A 21428-nucleotide genomic window follows, 5' to 3' on the forward strand; every position below is an offset into this window, starting at 1 on the left:
AAGTTAGTTTGACTAATAAATAAACATAACAGGTAAAATGAGACAGAAGTAGTATATTATATTTTTACAATTCAAACACAAACTAATTTTACATTCATATAATCTTATATTTCGTGAATCTAACACTCCAAAGAGTTTTTATACACAGATAGGAGCTGAAAATTTTAACTAAAAATTATAATAAAGTTTAAACTTCAATATTAAGTTATAAGTTTTGAGAAGTACCGATTCTGTTAAATTGTAATATACGTCTATACATACTTTCTTAATCACAACTAGTCAATGTCCTATTAGAATTCGAATTTGTGACCTCCAATTTGGAAGAACCACATTTATGCCGCTCAACGAAAGTTAGGGTCATGTTTGATAACATAATTAGTTTATCAGCCAATTTTGCTTATTTAACCACTATTAGTTGTTTAACAAGTTAAACAATCAATATAAGTGTTTGATTAACTAGCTTTTTGTAACGACTTATTGTTCTAAAACGTTAAAATTCAAAAAGTTATTAAAAGTAGCTTTTTGAAAAAATCGTTTTGCATGTAATCAGCTATCAGCTAACAACTATTTTATCAAATATCTTTTTACAATTAACTAATGACATCAACTAGTCAAATCCACTAACACAATCAGTTAACATCTTTTTACCAAACACCACAACATTTTTTTCCAACTCCCAAGGAAAAAAAAAAGGAAAAAACGTTATTTTATTTTCTTCGGCTTGACCTACCAAGTTACCAGTTGAGTCGACCATCATTGCGTATTGATTCTAGCTTCTTCCATTATTCATCCTTATGTTTTCTCTATTCTTTCGTTCCTTCACTTCTCCACATATATACGCTGCTGTGATGCCCTCTTTGATATGTATAGCCGCGGGGCTAAAAGAATTGAAGCAATAATCAAGGACGATCTTCATCGGATAATCCGAACCTCAATTTCGCCAAATCCATGAAAGAAAGAGGTGTGTTATATATCCTAGTAATCTAATCTCCGTCTTCTTTTCTTTTGCCGCATATTTTCAGTGATTTTGTTCTTAAAACTTAAATCATATCGGTCTCGATTTCGATTTTTCACGTCTTTGTTGCATTTAATTAAAAAGGATAAAAGAATTGAAGATAGCTCTGCAGATTCTGTGATATATTGGTTGGGTATATTAATCACAGAATTGAAAAATTGCAATTTTTTTTTTTGGGAAAACATTTTTTAGGGCCCGAAAACATTAAAATTGTAGTGTTTTAGTGAACCAAAACAGCGCAGTATTGAAAGGACTAAAAAACATAATATCAACAACACTAATTTCCTAAATTTTTGTAAATTGAAAATTTTCGAAATAACTTATTTGATTTATTTATTTATTATTTATGTCTATTTGTCTTTGTTTTTAAATGAAACTTAAATTTTACTATAGTATTTGTTATTTTTTTTCCAAAATAATTATATATAAATATAATTGTGCTTTACTCTTCGCAAGAAAAAAAAAATCAAAAAAAAAAAACAACTTTAAAAAAAAATTGTTTTTTAAAAAGTAAAAATATAAAATTTTAAAATATTTCATTTCCTTTTCTTTTAATCAGCCCTTGATTTTGTTTTATAATTCGTCAATTTACAGTTTTGGTCAAATCTGACACCCACAAATTTCTAAAATAGCTTTCCAAATTCCAATCGCCCAAAAAAGGGACCAAACAACACATTACATTATTTGATGGAAAATCCAATCCCAACTCGAATTAGAAAAGTTCACCGTTTTTTTGAATGCTAGAAAAGTTTACCTTTTTTTTTGAATGCTAGAAAAGTTTACCTAAAGTTGCAATTAGCTGTAAAATTTTGGCTTTCTAATAAATAGGCGTTTCAAATAAGAGAAAGAAAAAATAAATCAAATTTACCTTTATTAAATTACAGACTTACAGTAATTGGTATATTATGATTGGCCTTATGGTAATAAGTTATTACTGTTGATGTCACCATTGACATTCGCTTTGGACTCAAGAAATTTTCTAATTCTAGAATGCCTCACCTAACCAAAATATGAGTTGTTATACCATGGACTAGGGTCCACCTTGCAAGGTGGTCCCTGGTCCTAAACGACGCATAAATTGTATATTTGTAGTATTGAAATTGTGAACTTTTAGAATATAAATTGTGTTTTTAAGTCAAAACACATAACAGCGGTAGAAGAAGGGAATTTGTGAATATAATACAGGGTCATCAAATCCTAATCTGTTAATATTGTGTGATTGCCGTATGTGAAAGGAACTTATGAATACAAAACAAGGTAATACATATATGTGAACATTGTTTGCAGTATACAAATTGTGAATTTATAAAAAGTAAATTGTAAACATTTGGACCCGGGTCCACAAAATAATTTGCGCCAAAATATCAGTGATTGATATTCTATATATCTCTATAGTATATTACTTTTAATTATTAAATTAGTAGACAATCAATATTTGTACATTTTAAGAAAAGAATTACAAATATAGTCTTGTATTTTTATATTTGCATATATTTCAAGCGTGTTTTGTATCTTAAAGTTTTAAAATTGAGGCGTGTTTTGTATCTTATAGTTTTAAAGTTGTCAATTTATGTGTATAATGTCCCTATTAAAATAACCTTTAATATATACTTTCTAACATGCATGGTGTAGTATTATGTATAAGGCTTACAATTAAAACTAAAAAATTTGTTATTTTTATTGATTACTATAAATTTATTGCCCTCAAAGTGAGTTAATAAATACTTCAAAATTAATCAAATGAAAAAAACAAAACAAAACAAAACAAAACAAATGAATACAATAATAATATGTTAAAAACAAATAAATATTAGCTAATGATTTCACTATTTCAGTAGAATATAATGTAATATCCCTTTGTCCCATTTTGCATGTCATGTTTACTATTAAGTTGTCAAACCAATTTTTTCTTCATTGTTTATTTATTTTTTTAGTAATTTTTAATTATTTTTAAATTTGATTTTTTTTGTGTTTAGTAGTACTTTTAATGTAGTTTCTAAATATATAAATTTTATATACTAATACTAAACTTGTGAAAAATTGAATTAAAAATAACTTCATTCAAGTCTCGTTAACCGAACCAGACAAACAAAATGGGACAGAGGCAGTATGACTCTAATTTAAATGGAAATATCATTGGATTATTGAGATAACAAGAGTAACTAGAGTGCAATTTTAGCAAGTGGGACAACCCCAATCGAGTTAGTCTGGCAAATTATGTGTCTACCGTAAACAAATTATATGCATGTAAATAAATTGAAGGCACATAATATGTTAACTGCAGACATATAATATGCATTAACATATTATGTATCTGCAATTAATAGATACATAATTTATTAACGAAGACACATAACAGGTTAATTACAACACATAATTTTTAGAGGTGAGTCCACAATGCAAGGTGAACCCTAGTCCATAGTATAACAATTGCTGGCCATTGACTTTATAATCATAAGGTTCCAAGTAACAAAAATAATGCCACTAAAATTAACTAATGGGTTAGTATGAAACCAAGATTACTTAGTATGCAACTCAGATTATTAGTCAACAAATTAAAGTGAAATGATTTATCATAGAGAAGCCTCCTATTTTTCCCCTCCAATCTATCCCTCATGAATCATGATGTGTAATTAATTAATTGATTACTATTTTTTAAAAGGGAGAAGTGTCAAATAGGCTCATGTACTATTGTCAAGTGCTCAATTCCCACCATGAACTAAATTAAAGGTTAATTAACCACACTTACCTACTAAATTTGTTCAATTAGCTTTTTTTGCAGGTAATTGACTTTTTTTTGCAGGTTACCAATTTAATTATTAAAAAAAATAATTTCAAAATAATTTAAAAATTATTTAAAAAAAAAAAAGAATACAGCCTTCCCCTTTTCAACTTGTTTCCTTCCCCTTTTCCATCCATAGTTTCGTGGAGAAATAGTGGTTCTCGCTTTCTGTTTCCAGATCCTGTTGCAAATCCTGTTTTTAATTGTGCCATTATTTAAAACTGACTAGTAACCTTAAAAAAATAAACACTTGCAAAAATATTTGAGCAGGAATTTTTGAGGGGTTAATGTTCTGTCTGGGCAGTTTGTGATTTGAAGTTATTTGGTGTGGTTGAATTTTTATGTCAATGTTTTGTTTAACATAGTTGTGCGCTCATATATGACTGTGTTGTGGTTTGGATAACATGCAGCAGCTTGTGCCAAGCTTACCAGACTGGATGAGTGGAGGTTGTGGCATCAATAGGGTACTGGAATTGGTAACTTTGAAATTTACGAGCCTGTACCTGGTTGAATTGTTATGCACAAGGGATCAGATGAGATTTTGATGGATAGCTGGTTGGCAGCCACCGGCTGTATTCTTTTTTCTTTTTTTTATTTTTATTTTTATTTTATTTTATTTTATTTATTTATTTTAATAATTAAATTGGTAACCTGTTATTAACCTGTAAAAAAAGTCAATTGAACAAATTTAACTTGTAGATGGATCTATTTGACACTTAATTTAGTTCGTGGTGGAAATTGAGCACTTCGCAGTACCTTTTTTTTAAAAAAAAAAAAAAAAATTAGTGGTGGGTTAGCCAATGGCACCCAATGAGTGGAATTGAAGCCGCATTAGGAGGGAAATCTTGGAGGGGAAATTCAAGGGGGATAAGAAGCATTTTCCTTTGTTATATATTCTCAACCTCTAGACTCGTTCACAATATAAATCTTGTTGGGTGGAGGCCGTTGAAGGGCCAAATCCAGCAATTGGTGATAGGGGATTATTGGGCGGAGGCCTGTGAAGGGCCAAGTCCAGCACCATGTCTTTCGAAAATGTGGCGGTATATAAGGAAATAAAATTGCGTCTTCGCTATGAGCTATAGTTTTTTGCATAGTAATAAGCACTTGATCCTAAAAAGACTGTGTAGATAAGACTGGCAGGTGCACCCGCCTTCGCGAGCTATAGCTTTTGGCTTAGTGATAAGCAGTTATCATAAAAAAACTTTGCAGTTACGATTAGCAGGTGCACCCGCCTTCGCGAGCTATAGCTTTTGTCGTAGTGGTAAGCATTTCATCCTAAAAAATCTTGATTGCTGTTTTTAATTCTTTTCTTGTTTTTCAAATGTTGAACAGGTTTGGGATGAAAAGAGCAATTTGAGAGCATGAAGGAGATAGTCCTTTCTGCTCCCATGTCTTATGTTGCTCTAATAGTACTTGTGATGGTAACACTGTTTATTCCAGTATCCAATGGTGCATCAAGATCTGATACCATCAAAAGAATTTGTGGAAATCAACTTATCCCTAACCCCACAGCTTACATCCAAACTTTTGTCGAAGCAACAGACAACGTAAACCAGCAAATCGTAACTCAAGGATGGGGCATTTCATCAGCCGGCACAGGGCCTGATTCTAACTATGAACTAGCGCAATGCTATGGCGATCTTTCTTTACTTGACTGTGTGGAGTGTTTCACCGAAGCCCGAACTTTAATAGGCCAGTGTTTCCCTTATAATAGCGCCAAAATTTATCTCGACGGTTGCTTCATGCGTGGCGAGAATTACAGCTTCTTTCAAGAGGTTTTAGGAGCAGAGGACATGCATGTCTGTGGCAACGACACGAGAAAGGATTTGTTGTTCCAAGAGAGCGCAAGGAGGGCTGTGTTGCAGGCGGTTTCAAACGCCCCCAATAGCAATGGCTATGCACGCGTTGAAATGCCGGTTTCTGGAGCGCAAAACGAGTCTTCTTCTGCTTATGTTTTAGCCAATTGTTGGAAGACTCTGAATGCTAGTGCTTGCAAAACGTGTTTGGAAAATGCGTCTAATTCCATGTTGAAATGCTTGCCTTGGTCCGAGGGTCGTGCGCTGTACACCGGATGCTTCATGAGGTACTCTAACCACGACTTTCTTAATCCTATTCCTACTAAAGAAGATTCATCAGGAAGAGGTAAGATTATTGTGCGTTTCCAACATTATATTTTTGTAGTGTTTCTTAAAATTGGTCAGATTTCGAGTCTTAATTGACTAATTTATTTGCAGGAAACGTAGTAGTCATTGTAGTGACAACTCTTAGTTCTGTAGTTCTTTTGGTTTTGGCGTTAGTCGTTGGATTTTATATATGGAAACGAAGAAGAATAGCGATTAGAAGAAGAGGTAAGAAATGATCGATTTCTAGTCCTTGAAGTGTTTGTTGGCAATTATATTCTTATTTTTGTATGTACTTCTTACGTTAGGTTCAAATGATGCTGAGAATCTAGTGAATACCCTTCATGACATTAGTTTGAGCTTCAAATATTCCACACTCGACAAAGCCACCGGATCATTTGATGAAGCCAACAAACTCGGGCAAGGGGGATTTGGTACTGTTTACAAGGTTTTGTTTCGATCTTGTACACACTCGATCATATCATAGGCTCTTATATCTTAGTGATTTTAAATGACACCATTTGATTATATTGTAGGGGGTTTTGGCAGATGGAAGAGAGATTGCGGTCAAAAGGCTAATTTTAAACTACAAACATCGAGCATCGGATTTCTACAATGAAGTTAATATCATTAGTAGTGTAGAGCACAAGAATCTGATAAGGCTATTGGGTTGTAGTTGTTCCGGACCCGAAAGCCTTCTTGTGTATGAATTTCTGCCAAATCTAAGTCTTGATCGGTTCATTTTTGGTGAGTTTATAATGTTGAATTTTACATGATTATATAGCTATGCTTGTTAGTGTAAACAATTGAGATATGAAGATGCTTTGTTATCACATTTGGCAGATGAAAACAAAGGCAAAGAGTTAAATTGGGAAAAGAGATTCAACATAATGATAGGGACAGCAGAAGGCTTGGTGCACCTCCATGAAAACTCGAGTACACGAATTATACATAGAGATATCAAGGCCAGCAATATCTTGCTGGACTCGAGGTTTCGTGCTAAAATTGCAGATTTTGGGTTAGCGAGATCTTTTGAAGAAGATAAGAGTCATATAAGCACTGCTGTTGCAGGAACATTGTGGGTAACTAGTACGATTATTTTAAAACTTAACATTTCAGCTCGCTTCAATGCGATGGCTAATTTTCTTACTTAACATTATGTTACAGGGGTTATCTGCCTCCCGAGTATCTAGTACACGGACAATTATCTGAGAAGGTAGACATTTACAGCTTCGGAGTATTATTGTTAGAAATTATAACTGGGAAGCAAAACAACATGAGCAGAAATGCAGAATACACGGACAGTTTGGTGAATATAGTAAGTTTCAAAACCATACATGTAGCTAGATTAATTGTTCTTTTGCCTACACGAGCTTAGCTACTGTTTCAATAGGTAGTATTTTAAGGCAAGAAACCAAGGTTCGAAACTCGGCAGCGGTAGTGTGGGGGTTATGCCTAAAGTAGGAAGATCCCTTGCGTGCACTGAATTTTTACATCCTCCCAAATGTTGCTTATTCTATGGACCATGGTCTACACAACTGTGAGGACCAGTGAGTACTAAAAGTATATTATGTTGTATACTACCCAATAATATACATTCAGTATACAAATAATGTACTTTTAATATATTAAAAATATACCTTGTATTCATGAAAAATACATTATTTGAGTACTGAAAGTACATTATTTTGTATATTATCAAATAATGTACATTCAGTACACAAACAATGTACTTTTAGTATATTAAAATGCACCTTGTATTCATGAAACATACATTATTTGAGTATTGAAATTATATTATTTTGTATACTATCAAATAATATACATTCAGTACACAAATAATGTACTTTTTTTAAAATACTAAAAGTAAATTATATTTACAAATAATGTACTTTTAGTATATTAAAAATTTAAAATGTACCTTTTATTAATGGTCCATATAGCTTTGTGGACTTTGGCCCACACAAAAATTTGCCCCAAATGCTCTGTCATGTCTTTGGGGTTGGGGATTCAACCTTTTGGGGCAAGATTAATTGCTTTCTAGCTAAACATTTCTTCTCCCATAAGGTTGAATTCCCAACCCCAAGGGCCCCTACACCCCGGCCCGACAGAGCATTTGGGAGGATGTGATTCAATGGCTCAGCAGACATGTGCGCACAAGGGATTTGCCCACTTTGAAAATAATCCCCACGCGGCCACCGCCGATGTTCAAACTTTAGTCTCTTCTCCCAAATAGTACCTACCGAATCATTGAGCTAAGTCTGTGTGGGCTACTTTCTAGCTAAACTTTGAATGGATTAATGAATAAGCTAAGGTTTAACATATATTTGCATGACTTATTCTAGGTATGGAAGCATTTCCAAGAAGAGAGAGTGGATGAGTTGTTTGACCCAAACCTAATCCTTAATAACTACAGCAATATAGATGTTAAGAATGAAGCTCTAAGGGCAGTTCATGTAGGGCTATTGTGTACCCAAGAGGTGGCATCACAAAGGCCACCCATGTCCAAGGTATTACAAATGCTTTTGAACAAGGAAGAAGAGTTGCCTTTGCCCAATAATCCTCCCTTCATGAATGAGAAAATCATGCAATTAAACAGTGATTGGGATAATCCCACATTCCCTCTCAGAGAAGGGGATTCTGCTTCAATTGCCAGCATGTTTCACAGTTCTTTCTACCCTAGGTGATCAATAGTTGTTTTGATTTGAAATCAATGAACTTAAAGCATAGCATGTATGGGATATATGGAGATGATGGAAAAGAAAATTTCTGCTTCTTGCCTATGTTATTGGAATTGAAGCATCTATGTAAGTATGTAACCATACTTTATGAGAGCAACAAGTATAGTGATGTGGTATAGATGTTATTTGGAATGTATTTATTAGTTAATATAATTATTGAGATTATGTCAATTTCTATTTTCTGTCAAGGCTACCAAGCTTAACCCATTACGAATATTAAGTGACAAAATGGTAATTATGTAGCAAACTAGCAATGAAAGCTGAAGGATATGGTGATGCCAGCTCAGCTGACCACGTGGAAAGTAATGACCTAAGCATTTGTAGTTAGGCTGAGCTGGCTGCTATGCGTTTATAAATCGCTTACCGGTCACTTTATGATATTAATCGGCAAAAGACTACAAGGAGGTAAACCAGTCTAGATTGTCTATAGTTGACTAACTCAAATTAAGAAGGTCAACACATAGTTTCGATAAGGAGTCAAATTTCAAACATTGTGATTATCAAGTTAACCGTCTATTCAACTTGGTTGGGAGTTTTCTAGTTTTCTCTATTATCCATTAGTTTTGTGGTTATTTTGTTATGGCGTCAAAGCTTTGGCGATCAAGAAGGCCAACAGACTACTCCAACAAGGAGTCGAACTTTGAATATTGTGATTATCAAGTCAACTGTATGTCCATCCAACTTGGCTAAGGGTTTTCTAGATTTCTCTATTTTCCATTAGTTTTGTGGTTATTTTGTTATGGCATCAAAGCTTTTACGATCACCATAATTTAAGTTGAGACTGTAACTTCTTCAGAAAATAGTGAATGTTGAAAAGATATGATATTTAGGTGCAACAAAACATGGGGAAATGCGAGGATAATAATATTTAAGTGTGTATTAGATACATACTTTCTTACAAAGTTTTATCATATTATATGAGCAACCTAAGTCAAAGATAAAACTTGTGAGATCCAAGAAGTTGAACAAATCACTCAAGTTGCTATTCAAAAAGAGAAGAAAGAGTTAGGAATTTGTCTTAGAATCTTTTTGTTTTATATTGTATATCCCTAAACTTAGAAAAAAGACAATAATTGTGATATTAGCTTCATCCTCAAACATGGAAGTTATGGGAGGTTACAAGAAGTTTAAAAATTTCTATTAGAAATACTCCCTCCCTGTTAAGAACATTTTATAATTAGATTTTGATGATACCAAATTTAGAAGTTGGACCCCTCATTTTGATCTTGTAATTTTAGTTGTTGTGCTAGGACGAATCTTCTTTGTAAGCACTAATTAACTCGTGCTTACTGAATGTAACCCGAGCTGACATGCTCTTGCAAGTTTCGCCACCAAAGATCAAGAAGAAGAATGGAAGACAAGACTGAGAGATTTACATAGACCGAAACCTGGAAGGGTCTATCTCTCAGGCAAATCTTTGACAAATAATAAAGAAAGATCATTTGATGTGTGAAGAAAACGAATGATAAAGACAATCATTCATTACCAGAGCTTATTGACACGAGTCATCTTCTGACTCGACTGGACAAGCCAAACATGCTCTCAGAAGCATAGTTTTCCAAGTCTCAAAGTGCTGGGTAAATTATCCTAGACAAATAGTGTCCTAGGAATGTGATTTCAAAATTCAAGGAGTATTAAATGATTAGTACCGTTGTGTCATGATAAAAGACAAAAGGTAGTCTACTTTTTGGAGCCAACGGCTACACAATACAAGCAGCCTTAAATGCTCTTTACCCAGCGGACAATACCACTGGTCAATAGGTTTTGAAATTTCATCTTCCCTCTAACGGTTGAATTTTTCTCACCTACAAATACCCACCTTCAACACTTGAAGAAGGTGCTGGTCGCCACTCATTCTTAAACAAAGCTTTCAAAACATCTCAAGCTTACAAGTGTGTTTGTGAAGATTATTCTTTTAAAGCTCTAAGTATTTAAACATCTTCACACCCTCAAGAAATCTTGCACAAGTTCTATACGAAGATCAAGCTTCATCAAGTCAAGATTTTTGTTGGAGAAAAACAACATCTTTTTTTCTCAAAACCACACTCAACTCGGAGAAGTTGATAGATGCGGAGTAAACTCCGAGGAGTTGAAAAACCTGAGCAAGTTGCTGTCCGGCTTAGTGATCAAGGAAGCAAACTTGGCTAAGTAGTTTATACTAAGGAGTGATTAGTGCAAACCCCTTCATAAGTTGTGAAGGAAGAGTGGAGGTAGGCTTAATTCCGAACCACTATAAAAATCTCTCTCTCTCTCCCTCTCCCTCTCCCTCTCCCTCTCTATTTTAGCTCTTTAATTGCTTGCATTGCATTTTCATCAACCTTAAACCACTTTGGTTAAAAACACAACAAAAGTGCAAAGAAAAACGTAAAAAGACTTTACATAACCCTTTCCGCAGTGCGTAGTATCTCTAGTTTTGTCGTTGCTTTTAAGGCATCGATTCTGTTAAAAAAGTAGTTTTTCAAAATCGTTAGTAAGTCCATTCACCCCCTCTCCTCCTCTAGACTTACTCATTTCGTTATATCGGGACCAACACTCCCATAAATAAGACAATAATGTAAACTATTATTTAAATTATTCACAAACTCAGTATTTGCATAATTGATCAATAATTTATTTTATATATATATATATATATATAAAACTAGTCTAGTAGACTTAGTGCTAGAACAGGTGGGAAACTTTGTCGGGGCTCTTATCTCCTTGGATAAGGTCAACGTTGGGAGCTCATGGAAAAATTCTTTTTGAGTCAGTGTACAATTATATGTCAGGAAAGCCTTAAAGAGACACATGAAATTAGTTAAGAAGGACAGGTCCCAAAAAGGATGAGGTTTTGGGGCCGGGGTAGAAAGGGATGAGGGTGAGGCAAGCGTGGGCCTAGGAAGGAGAGGAGTGGTGGTAACTGGTAAGATCGGAGAGGAAGAGGGGGATGTGAGGGGGTCATATGGGAATGATGCTATCATGGGTGAGGTCCCAAAAATTTACTTTTGGAGGGCTCTATTGTTCAGACCCGCCCTTCTCAATGACCACCCTTAACTGGAGTTGTTGTGGCTTGAGTAATCCATGTACAGTTCGTGAGGTATAAGACTTTGCGTCCAGTAAGAAACCCAGTTTAATTTTTTTGTTGGAGACTAAGGTGAATCGTGCACATGCAAAAAGGCTTTGTGTTAAGTTGGGCTATAAAGGCTTGCTTTATGTAGAGATGGTTGGTTTAGGTGTTGATTTAGCTTTGTTTTGGAAGAAGAATAACATGGCTAGTTTAATCAGTTTCTCCAAGAATCACATCAACCTTATGATTACTCTTCCCAAGTTTCAGCTTTGGTGTTTGACTTGCTACTACGGTTTCCTGAAAAGAAGTAGGAGAAGGGAAGCTTGGAACTTTCTATTCTCCTTGAAGGTGCAGTCACACCTTCCTTGGGTTGTGATTAGGGATTTCAATGATATGACTATTTAGTCTGAGAAGACTGAAGAGGGGTTAGCACCTACATCTCGTGAGTTTTCTCTAGGGTTTTTCTCAAGCAGTGGAGAGTTGCGGCTTGTTGCACATCCCAGTAATTTATCTTTGAATTCGTTTGTCAACTAGACTCTTTACCATTCGCACTGTGTGGAGGGTTCATATCATTGCAAATTTGGTTTCCCTGTGGGTAAGCTCATATCACATCCTAAGGAGGACAACAGAGATATAGGAAAAGTCAAGGCAATACTGCCATGTGATCAAGATGAGCCTTTAAATGAAGTAGTGGCAACCCAAGAAGAAGAAGAAAGTAAAGAGAATGAGGTTGATCTCTACCTGAAGAGTATTGATGAAGAAGAGGATATTGAAGCAAAAACACGTGGATATGGTAGAGGAAACAAAAGAAGAAAACAATGCGAAAGATAAGAATATAGCCAGAGAAAGTAATCAAGGTTGATAAACTATTATGACTGATAAAGAGCTTTTTTGAATTTGTTGGTTGAGAAAGATGGAGGCATAGTGCTCTCAATGGATGAATGTGAAACTTTAGAATATATAGTGATGAATTTGAGCTTAAGAGAGTTACAGTAAAGTAGATGGAGAAAATGGAGCCATCCTTTCGAATTCTTGTCTAAAGGTGCAAATTTAATGTCGAATCCTTTTCAAGAAAGGAAAAATTATGCAGACCAGCCACAAGGATCCATTAAGAACCTACTTAGATTTGAAAAATTATTTTCTATTTTAAGTTGGTTATCTTATTGCTTTCTTTATTAATTTTTTAAAAATTATTACTTTTAAAAACTTTCTTTACTAGACTTTTTAGAATGTTCTTAATCTATTTTCCTACCCAAAGATTGTGTTCTATAGAAGTATGAGACGTGCTAAAAGTACTTTTTGGGGTCAGGGACGGAGCCAGAAATTCGATTAAGGGGGGGCGAAGTAGGATAGATTTAGAAATTTTTTTCAGTAAAAGCGAAACATTAAAATAAAAGATATAATTTTAAAAAAAAAATTACCTAAGAATTTTTTTTTATAACCATTACTTAAGAAATATAATTGTAATTTAATAAAATAATTTGAATAGAAAACACATTATAAAGTATACATATCACTATTAATATGAAAGAATATTATATATATATATATGTGTGTGTGTGTGTGTGTGTGTGTGTGTGTGTGTGTTAAATATTAAAAAAATAAATGTGTTAAATCCATAGGGGAAGGACAAAATATTCTAATCCAAGGTTTTGAACCCAAAACCATTCCTATTACCATAGATATGCTCTAACAACTAACCTAACTCCTTACTTGTTAACATTTACTAATTTTTTTTATACTAATACTAAAACATATACTGTATATACATATATACATATTATATATGGGGTGGGGGTGGGGTGAGGGGGGCAGCTGACCCCCCTGCCCCCCCTCTGCCTCCGTCCCTGTTTGGGATTATCTCCTATACACGAGGTTCGTATCAATTAACTAAAATTTTAAAAAATAATAAACAATAAAATGTAAATAGCATAAAAATTCAGATACATAACTCTTTAATTAAAAAATGGATAGTTATGCTGTGCATCCGTATGCACCATGCATGGTGCATACCATGCATGGTGCATACGGATGCCAAAACGACGTCGTTTTATTAAAAAATGCGCGTCTCCCCTTTAAAAAAAATTCAGGTTCGATTCCCAGCAACAACATTATATTGTTCATTCATTCTGGAATTTTAGTTCATAGATTATGGAATTATAGTTCATTGCTTATGGAATTATAGTTCATCGATTATGGAATTGTAGGTCATGGATTCTGAAATTTTAGTTTATAGATTATGGAATTTTAGTTCATTCATTCTGGAATTTTTAGTTCATAGATTAGATTATGGAATTATAGTTCATCGATTATGGAATTATAGTTCATCGATTATGAAATTTTAATTTATATGTTGTTGTTGGGAATCGAACCTGATTTTTTTTTTAAGGGTAGACGCGCGTTTTATTAAAACGACGTCGTTTTTGCATCCGTATGCACCATGCATGGTGCATATGGATGCACAGCATAATTTGCCTTAAAAATATGTTATATCTCAACTTTAAAATATATATATATATCATAAGGAAGGGCCCAATTACACGCAGACTTATGGATCAAGTTGGCGCCAAACTAGGATGCCAAACTTGTCATCCTCTAAAATACTCCTTGTGGAGATTATGCCTAAAGTGGGTAGCTCCCTTATGTGCACTGGATTTTTACATCCTCCCAATTGTTGCTTATTCTATGGACCATGGTCTACACAACTGTGAGGACTAGTAAGTACTAAAAGTATATTATGTTGTATACTACCAAATAATATACATTCAGTACACAGATAATGTACTTTTAGTAATTCGGGGATGTGGTTAAGTGGAAGGGACTCATTCATCCTTAACTAAAGGTCAAGGGTTCGATCATTGGCTTTGGGTATGGAGCAGCCTTAAATTCCCAGGTCAGTTGTCCCATCCAAAAGAGGTGCCTACAATCCAGCAAGGGGATTAGTCACTGTGTCCGACGGTGGAAACCCTGAATATATCTCCAAAACATGTACTTTTAGTATATTATTAAAAATGTACCTTCTATCCATCAGTCGTACTTTTTTTAAGTACTATTGACTCTATTATAAGGTAGTATATGTTCTATAGTTTCTCTATATGTAAGGTAATATCTGTTCGATCTTGTGACCTTCTCTTAAGGAGAGCCCCAGAGATGTCATCTAAGCACAAGGTGCTTGGCATGTGCTTGGCATGAAATGTACATTACTTGAGTACTGAAAGTACATTATTTTGTATATTATCAAATAATGTATATTCGGTACATAAATAATGTACTTTTAGTATATTAAAAATGTACCTTGTATTCATGAAATGTACATTATTTGAATACTAAAAGTATATTATTTTGTATACTATCAAATAATGTACATTCAATACAGAAATAATGTACTTTTAGTATATTAAAAATGTAGTTGTTATCTTTTTAAAAAAATGTACATTGTATTTAAGGTTTACAAAAAAAAAATTGCCCCAAATGATCTGTCGGCCCTTGGGGTTGGAATTCAACTTTTTGGGGCGCTTTCTAGCTAAACTTTGAAAGGATTAATGAATAAGCTAAGGTTTAACATATATTTGCTGACTTTATTCTAGGTATGGAAGCATTTCCAAGAAGGGAGAGTGGATGGGTTGTTTGACCCAAACCTAATCCTTAATAACTACCGCAATATAGATGTTAAGAATGAAGCTACAAGGGCAGTTCATGTAGGGCTATTGTGTACCCAAGAGGTGGCATCCCTAAGGCCACCCATGTCCAAGGTATTACAAATGCTTTTGAACAAGGAAGAAGAAGAGTTGCCTTTGCCCAGTAATCCTCCCTTCATGAATGAGAAAATCATGCAATTAAACAGTGATTGGGATAATCCCACATTCCCTCTCAGAGAAGGTGATTCTGCTTCGATTGCCAGCATGTTTCACAGTTCTTTCTACCCTAGGTGATCAATAGTTGTTTTGATTTGAAATCAATTAATGAACTTAAAGCATAGCATGTATGGAATATATATATATATATATATATATATATATATATATATATATATATATATATATATATATATATATATATATATATATATATATATATATATGGAGATGATGGAGGTTATTGGAATTGAAGCATCTATGTAACCATACTTTATGAGAGCAACAAGTACATATAATGATGTGATATAGATGATATTTGGAATGTATGTATTATTTAATATAATTATTGAGATTATGTCAATTTCTATTTTCTCTCAAGGCTACCAAGCTTAACCCATTAGGAGGAATATTAAGTGACAAAATGGTAATGGTAATTATGTAGCAAACTAGCAATGAATGCTGAAGGATATGGTGATGCCAGCTCAGCTGACCACGTGGAAATAGTGAATGTTGGAAAGATATGGTATTTGGGTGCAACAAAACATGGGGAAATGTGAGAATTATAATACTTCAAGTTAACTTCTTCTGGAAATAGTGAATGTTGGAAAGATATGGTATTTGAGTGCAACAAAACATGGGAAATGTGAGAATTATAATACTTAAGTGTGTATTAGATATACTTTCTTACAAGTTTTTATTATATTGTATAAGCAACCTAGATCTAAGATAAAACTTATGAGATACAAAAAATTGAACAAATAATTCAAGTTGATTCAAAAAAGAGAATAAAGAGTTAGGAATTTATCTTAGATTTTTTATTTTTTATCTTTGTTTTATATTGTAAATCCCTAAACTTAGGAAAAAAAAAAGACAATAATTATGATATTAACTCCATCCTCAAACATGGAAGTTCTGGGAGGTTACAAGAAGTTTAAAAACTTCTATTAGCATAATGTAAAACTACTATTTAAATTATTCACGGACTGAATATTTGCATAATTGATCAATAATTTATTATATTAATATATATAATAAAACTAGTTTGGTAGACTTGGTCCTATAACAGGTGGGAAATTTTGTTGGGACTCTTATCTCCTTGGATAAGGTCAACGTTGGGAGCTCATGGAAATGCTCAATGTTGGGAGTTCATGAAAAAGTTCTTTTTGAGTGGGGGTACAATTGGATGTAAGGAAACTCTTAAAGAAACACATGAAATTAATTAAAAGGGACGCGTTGTGGACATGGGTGAATTTCAAATACTAACGTCTTCACAACTTTTGTTTCTTTTGTGGTATCTTCGACTGTTTTTGTAGAAAGGCAATAATGGGAATCTTTCACCTGAGAGTTACCCATATGGGGGGTGGTTGCATGCGGGTTTGGGAAGGGGGTTGCACTCCGTAGGGGTGCCATGGCTTGTTACGTTGGTGGTCCTTCAAAGAGAGGGAATCTGGGAGCCAAGGGGTGACCACACTTGTTGGAAAAAGGGCTTTTAATCTGTAATACATTTGAGATACAACAATAATACAGAATACAACAGGGAACAAAAACTAGATCATTTGATATCTTCAGGCCTGTAATCACTTTCCTATAAGCTTTAAATCTCCCTCTATAAAAGCAACAAGGTTCAAGATTTAATCTTATGGGATACAAGAAGATGAATGAAATTCTCAAGTTGCTTTGTTTGAGAATTCCCTGTAGAGATGTAAGCTTGTGAAGTATCTTGGTTTCCTACAAAATAATTGCTTGTAAAATATGCATGTAAATTGTCTGTAAATTGCATTGTTCCTTTCAGATGTTTCTCCAATATATTTATAGATGAAAAATATATCTGTTTGAAGAAGTTACATGGAAGTTGCTGTGATTTAAAACTCAACTTCCATAAGATAAGATATATCCTGATTGATATATCTATCACTGGAGAAATAATAAAATTATTTTGAGTCAGTAACTGTATGCAAAATTATATACATATATATATTTATATATATATATTCCTTACGCATGAAAACATGCAAAGAATAAATATAAATAATATCCATATATGTAGTTCAATAATCTCAAGCATACAGCTACATATACCAAGCATGTTAAGTGTAACTTTGAAGCATATAGCTTCAAAATGCATAAATAGAAGAGCATATTCCAAGCACGTAAAGTGCATATTCCAAGCACGTTAAGTGCATATTCCAAGCACGTTAAGTGTAGTTTTGAAGCATATAGCTTCAAAATGCCCCAAAACCTTACGCATGAAAATATCCAAACATGCATTAATACTCTCAAGCATATTAGCTATAACTCTCAAGCATATTAGCTATATATCACAAGCATATAGCTATATACTCTCAAGCATATTAACTATATACATTTCTCCCAGTATTTTAATTTACTTTCTACCAAACTAAAATAATATTTACAACTCCACAACTCCAAATATTATTTAAGCTTTCATGGTAGTTCATCTGAAACATTAATCTCCATTACTATATAAATTTCCAACAACACTAAAGGTTGAGGTTTTGGGGATAGAAAGGGATGAGGGCGAGGCAAGCATGGGCCTAGGAAGGAGAGGGGTGGTGGTAAGATCGAAGAGGAGGAAGGAGAATGTGAGGGGGTCATATGGGGATGATGCAATCATGGGTGAGGTCCCAAAAACTTGCTTTTAAAGGGCTCCATTGTTTAGACCCGCCCTTCCCAATGAGCACCCTTAACTGGAATTGTTGTGGCTTGGGTAATTCATGTATAGTTCATGAGGTATAAGACATTGTGTTTAGTAAGAAATCCGATTTAATTTTTTTTGATGGAGACTAAGGTGAATCGTGCACATGCAAAAAGGCTATGTGTTAAGTTGGGCTATGAAGGCTTGCTTTATGTAGAGAGGGTTGGTTTAAGTGGTGGTTTAGCTTTGTTTTGGAAGAAGAATAACATGGTTAGTTTAATCAGTTTCTCCAAGAATCACATCAATCTTATGATTACTCTTCCCAAGTTTCAGCCTTGGCGTTTGACTTGCTACTATGGTTTCCCGAAAAGTAGGAGAATGGAAGCTTGAAACTTTCTATTCTCCTTGAAGGCGCAGTTGCACCTTCCTTGTGTTGTGATTGGGGCTTTCAATAATATGGCTTTGTAGTCTAAGAAAAGGGGTATAACCTACATCCCGAGAGTTTGCTCTAGGGATTTTCTCAAGCAGTGGAGAATTGTGGCTTGTTGCACATCCCAGTAATTTATCTTTGAATTCGTTTGTCAACTAGACTCTTTACCTTCGCACTGTGTGGAGGGTTCATGTCTAGGGATGGCAATGGGTCGGGTGTGGCTACATCCCTCACCCGACCCACCATATTTTTTCTCCACCCACCCCCACCCCAACCCTCATCGGGTGGACTTTTTTAAAACCCACCCCCACATCTATTGGGTGCGGGTGTCCACTACGGGTACCCACCACTTATCATTTTATTATTTTTTTAAAAAAAAATATGTAAATTACTTACACATAATAAAATAATAAAATTCATTAGTGATACTAAAACATAAAATAATAGAAATATTTATATATAATAACTAAATTGTTAATTTTTAAAAATAAACTTAGTAGTTTAGATATAAAAATAGTAAAAAGATACAAGAAGTTATATAAACTTTTATAAATAACTACACACTAGTACTTATTTGACTATTATATATATATACACACACACACATGGTGGGTCGGGTGGGGTTCTAAGCGGGTTTTGTACATAAAATTCGAATCCAACCCGACCCACCGCGGGTTTACTTTTTTAAGACCCACCCCCGACCCACCGCCCACCATCACCCAAAAAAACTTGATCCATGCGGGGTGGATTTGGGTAAACATTCGCGGGGCGGATTGAAATTGCCATTCCTATTCATGTCATTGCAAATTTAGTTTCCATAGCATTCTTATAGGGATTCATATCATTGCAAATTTAGTCTGTAGGTAGGCTCAATGAGGTTGATCTCTACCTGAACAGTATTGAAGAAGAAGAAGAGCGTGAAGAAAAAAATAAAATAGGAGGATATTGAAGCAAAAGCACGTGTGGATATAGTAGAGGAAACAAAAGAAGAAAACAATGAGAAAGATAAGAATATAGCCGGAGAGAAAGTAATCAAGGTCGAAAATACTATCTTAACTATTATGACTGATAAAGATTTTTTTTTGGATTTGTTGGTTGAGAAAGATGTTGAGGAAGACGGAGGCATAGTGCCCTCAGTGGATGAATGTGAAGCTTTAGAATATATAGTGATGAATTTGAGCTTAGAGCATCCTTAGTAGTTTATCTCCGTTAGGAGATAAAAATGTGGGTGAAAAAGAAAAATGAAAAATAAAACAAATTCTTACATTTAAAAAAAAAATAAAACAAAAACAAAACAAAACAAAAAAAGCGTAAAAAGTGGTTCAAAAGTCATAGTAGTGCACGCGCCCGCTGTGGGCGCAAGGTGCGCGTCAAGCGCGCTTCTGTCTTCCTTTTTTTTAAAAAAAAAAATTCTAACATGATTTCGTTCTTTACCGGAGGAAGAACCAAGCAAATAACCCCACTCCACATCTACAAATAACCCCACTCAAGTTTTTTCACCTGACATAAACTAAAAATTATCCCCTAGTAGGGATGTGTTGAACAAATATATTGACCATAAAGTAGATAGAGAAAAGGGAGTTGTCCTTTTGAATTCTTGTCTAAAGGTGCGGATTTAATGTCGAATCTTTTTCAAGAAATGGAGAATGATGTAGACCAGTCATATCCATTAAGAACCTACTTAAACTTGGAAAAGTATTGTTTATTTTAAGTTATTATCTTATTGTTTTCTTTATTATTTTTTTAAAAAGTATTAAATTTTCAGAAAGTTTCTTTACTAGATTTTTTAGAATGTTTCTTTATCTCTTTTCCTACTCAAAGATTGCGTTCTAAAAGAGTACGTGACGTTCTAAAAGTTTTTTTTGGGGGTGATCTCCTATGCACGAGGTTCGTATCAATTAACTAAAACTTTAAAAAGTAATAAACAATAAAATGTAAATAGCATAAAAATTCAAATACATAACCCTTTAATTAAAAAAATATGTTAGATCTCAACTAAAAATTTATCATTTAATGTCTAAGTGTATGCTTGATTCAATGTAATTTAGTTGTAGTTGAATTGGAATTCAATGGAGGTCACAATTACGTTGTTTGGTTGAAAGGAATTACAATTTCACTGAATTGCAACTCCCTCTATTTGCTGAGTTAGAATTCAGACCCCCTCCAAAAGAATTGCAATCTGGCGCTCAAGGAGAGAAAAAAAGATAGTGTGAAGACAATTTTACCCCTCTAATAATACCCTTGTCTTATTAGATGTCATCCACCATCTCATTCTCATCTCTCATCTCTATACAGCCACCAGACTGCGATGCCTGGACGAAGCTTGTCTACTGCTGCTGCGATGGAAATCCAACCGCCCTAGATCGCCGTCTGCAAAAACCAACCTGGTCTTGTCTGGATCGCCGAGCGTTTTTAGGGCGGAGAGTTTAAGGAACACACTTATTGCATCTCTTGCCGGAGCACGCTAAAGCAGGGAAGCCGGCCTCACGCGATGCTCTCCGATCGGCACGACTTGCGGTTATCGTAGGCAAAAACCAACCTAGTCTCGTTTAGATCGTCGGTCGATTCTAGAGTGTGAGAGTTCGAAGAACACGCTTAGCTTATCGCGTCTCTTGCCAAAACACGCTGGAGCGAGGAAGCTAGCCTCACACGATGCTCTTCGATCGGCAAGCATTTCTGTCATTATTATTATTATTATTATTAATTCATAAGGACATTTCAGTCATTGTATCACTTATTCCCTGAAATCATATTCTTGTATACCAAACAGTGTAATTTGAA

General features: G+C 34.3%; 1 protein-coding gene across 4 annotated transcripts; it reads left to right on the forward strand.

Moving 5' to 3' along the window:
- Nucleotides 1–698: 698 nt before the first annotated feature.
- On the forward strand, nt 699–15922 carry LOC109171538 (cysteine-rich receptor-like protein kinase 2). Of its 4 annotated transcripts, XM_019320567.1 has the most exons (10): nt 701–961; nt 5130–5939; nt 6032–6145; nt 6226–6365; nt 6454–6664; nt 6761–6995; nt 7085–7235; nt 8263–8454; nt 15481–15690; nt 15852–15922. In XM_019320567.1, exons 2-9 carry the CDS (start codon nt 5159–5161, stop codon nt 15634–15636), a joined length of 1980 nt encoding a protein of 659 aa, XP_019176112.1. In that variant the 5' UTR covers nt 701–961; nt 5130–5158; the 3' UTR covers nt 15637–15690; nt 15852–15922. The 4 variants fall into 4 exon arrangements, with proteins under 4 accessions (XP_019176113.1, XP_019176112.1, XP_019176116.1 ...); XM_019320568.1 differs by lacking the exons at nt 8263–8454; nt 15852–15922 and adding an exon at nt 15782–15797 and having other exon boundaries at nt 699–961; nt 15292–15686; XM_019320571.1 differs by lacking the exon at nt 15481–15690 and having other exon boundaries at nt 8263–8701; nt 15799–15916.
- Nucleotides 15923–21428: the final 5506 nt, after the last annotated feature.

The sequence above is a fragment of the Ipomoea nil genome, unplaced genomic scaffold, assembly GCF_001879475.1.
Source record: "Ipomoea nil cultivar Tokyo-kokei standard unplaced genomic scaffold, Asagao_1.1 scaffold0319, whole genome shotgun sequence".
NCBI classification, from domain to species: domain Eukaryota; kingdom Viridiplantae; phylum Streptophyta; class Magnoliopsida; order Solanales; family Convolvulaceae; genus Ipomoea; species Ipomoea nil.

Bases quoted from the DNA above. Each gene is read 5' to 3' on its own strand.
- LOC109171538 (XM_019320567.1), top strand. From the start codon at position 5,159: ATGAAGGAGATAGTCCTTTCTGCTCCCATGTCTTATGTTGCTCTAATA. The intron at 5,940-6,031 runs GTAAGATTATTG...ATTTATTTGCAG, and splicing joins AGAAGATTCATCAGGAAGAG to GAAACGTAGTAGTCATTGTA. The intron at 6,366-6,453 runs GTTTTGTTTCGA...ATTATATTGTAG, and splicing joins GATTTGGTACTGTTTACAAG to GGGGTTTTGGCAGATGGAAG.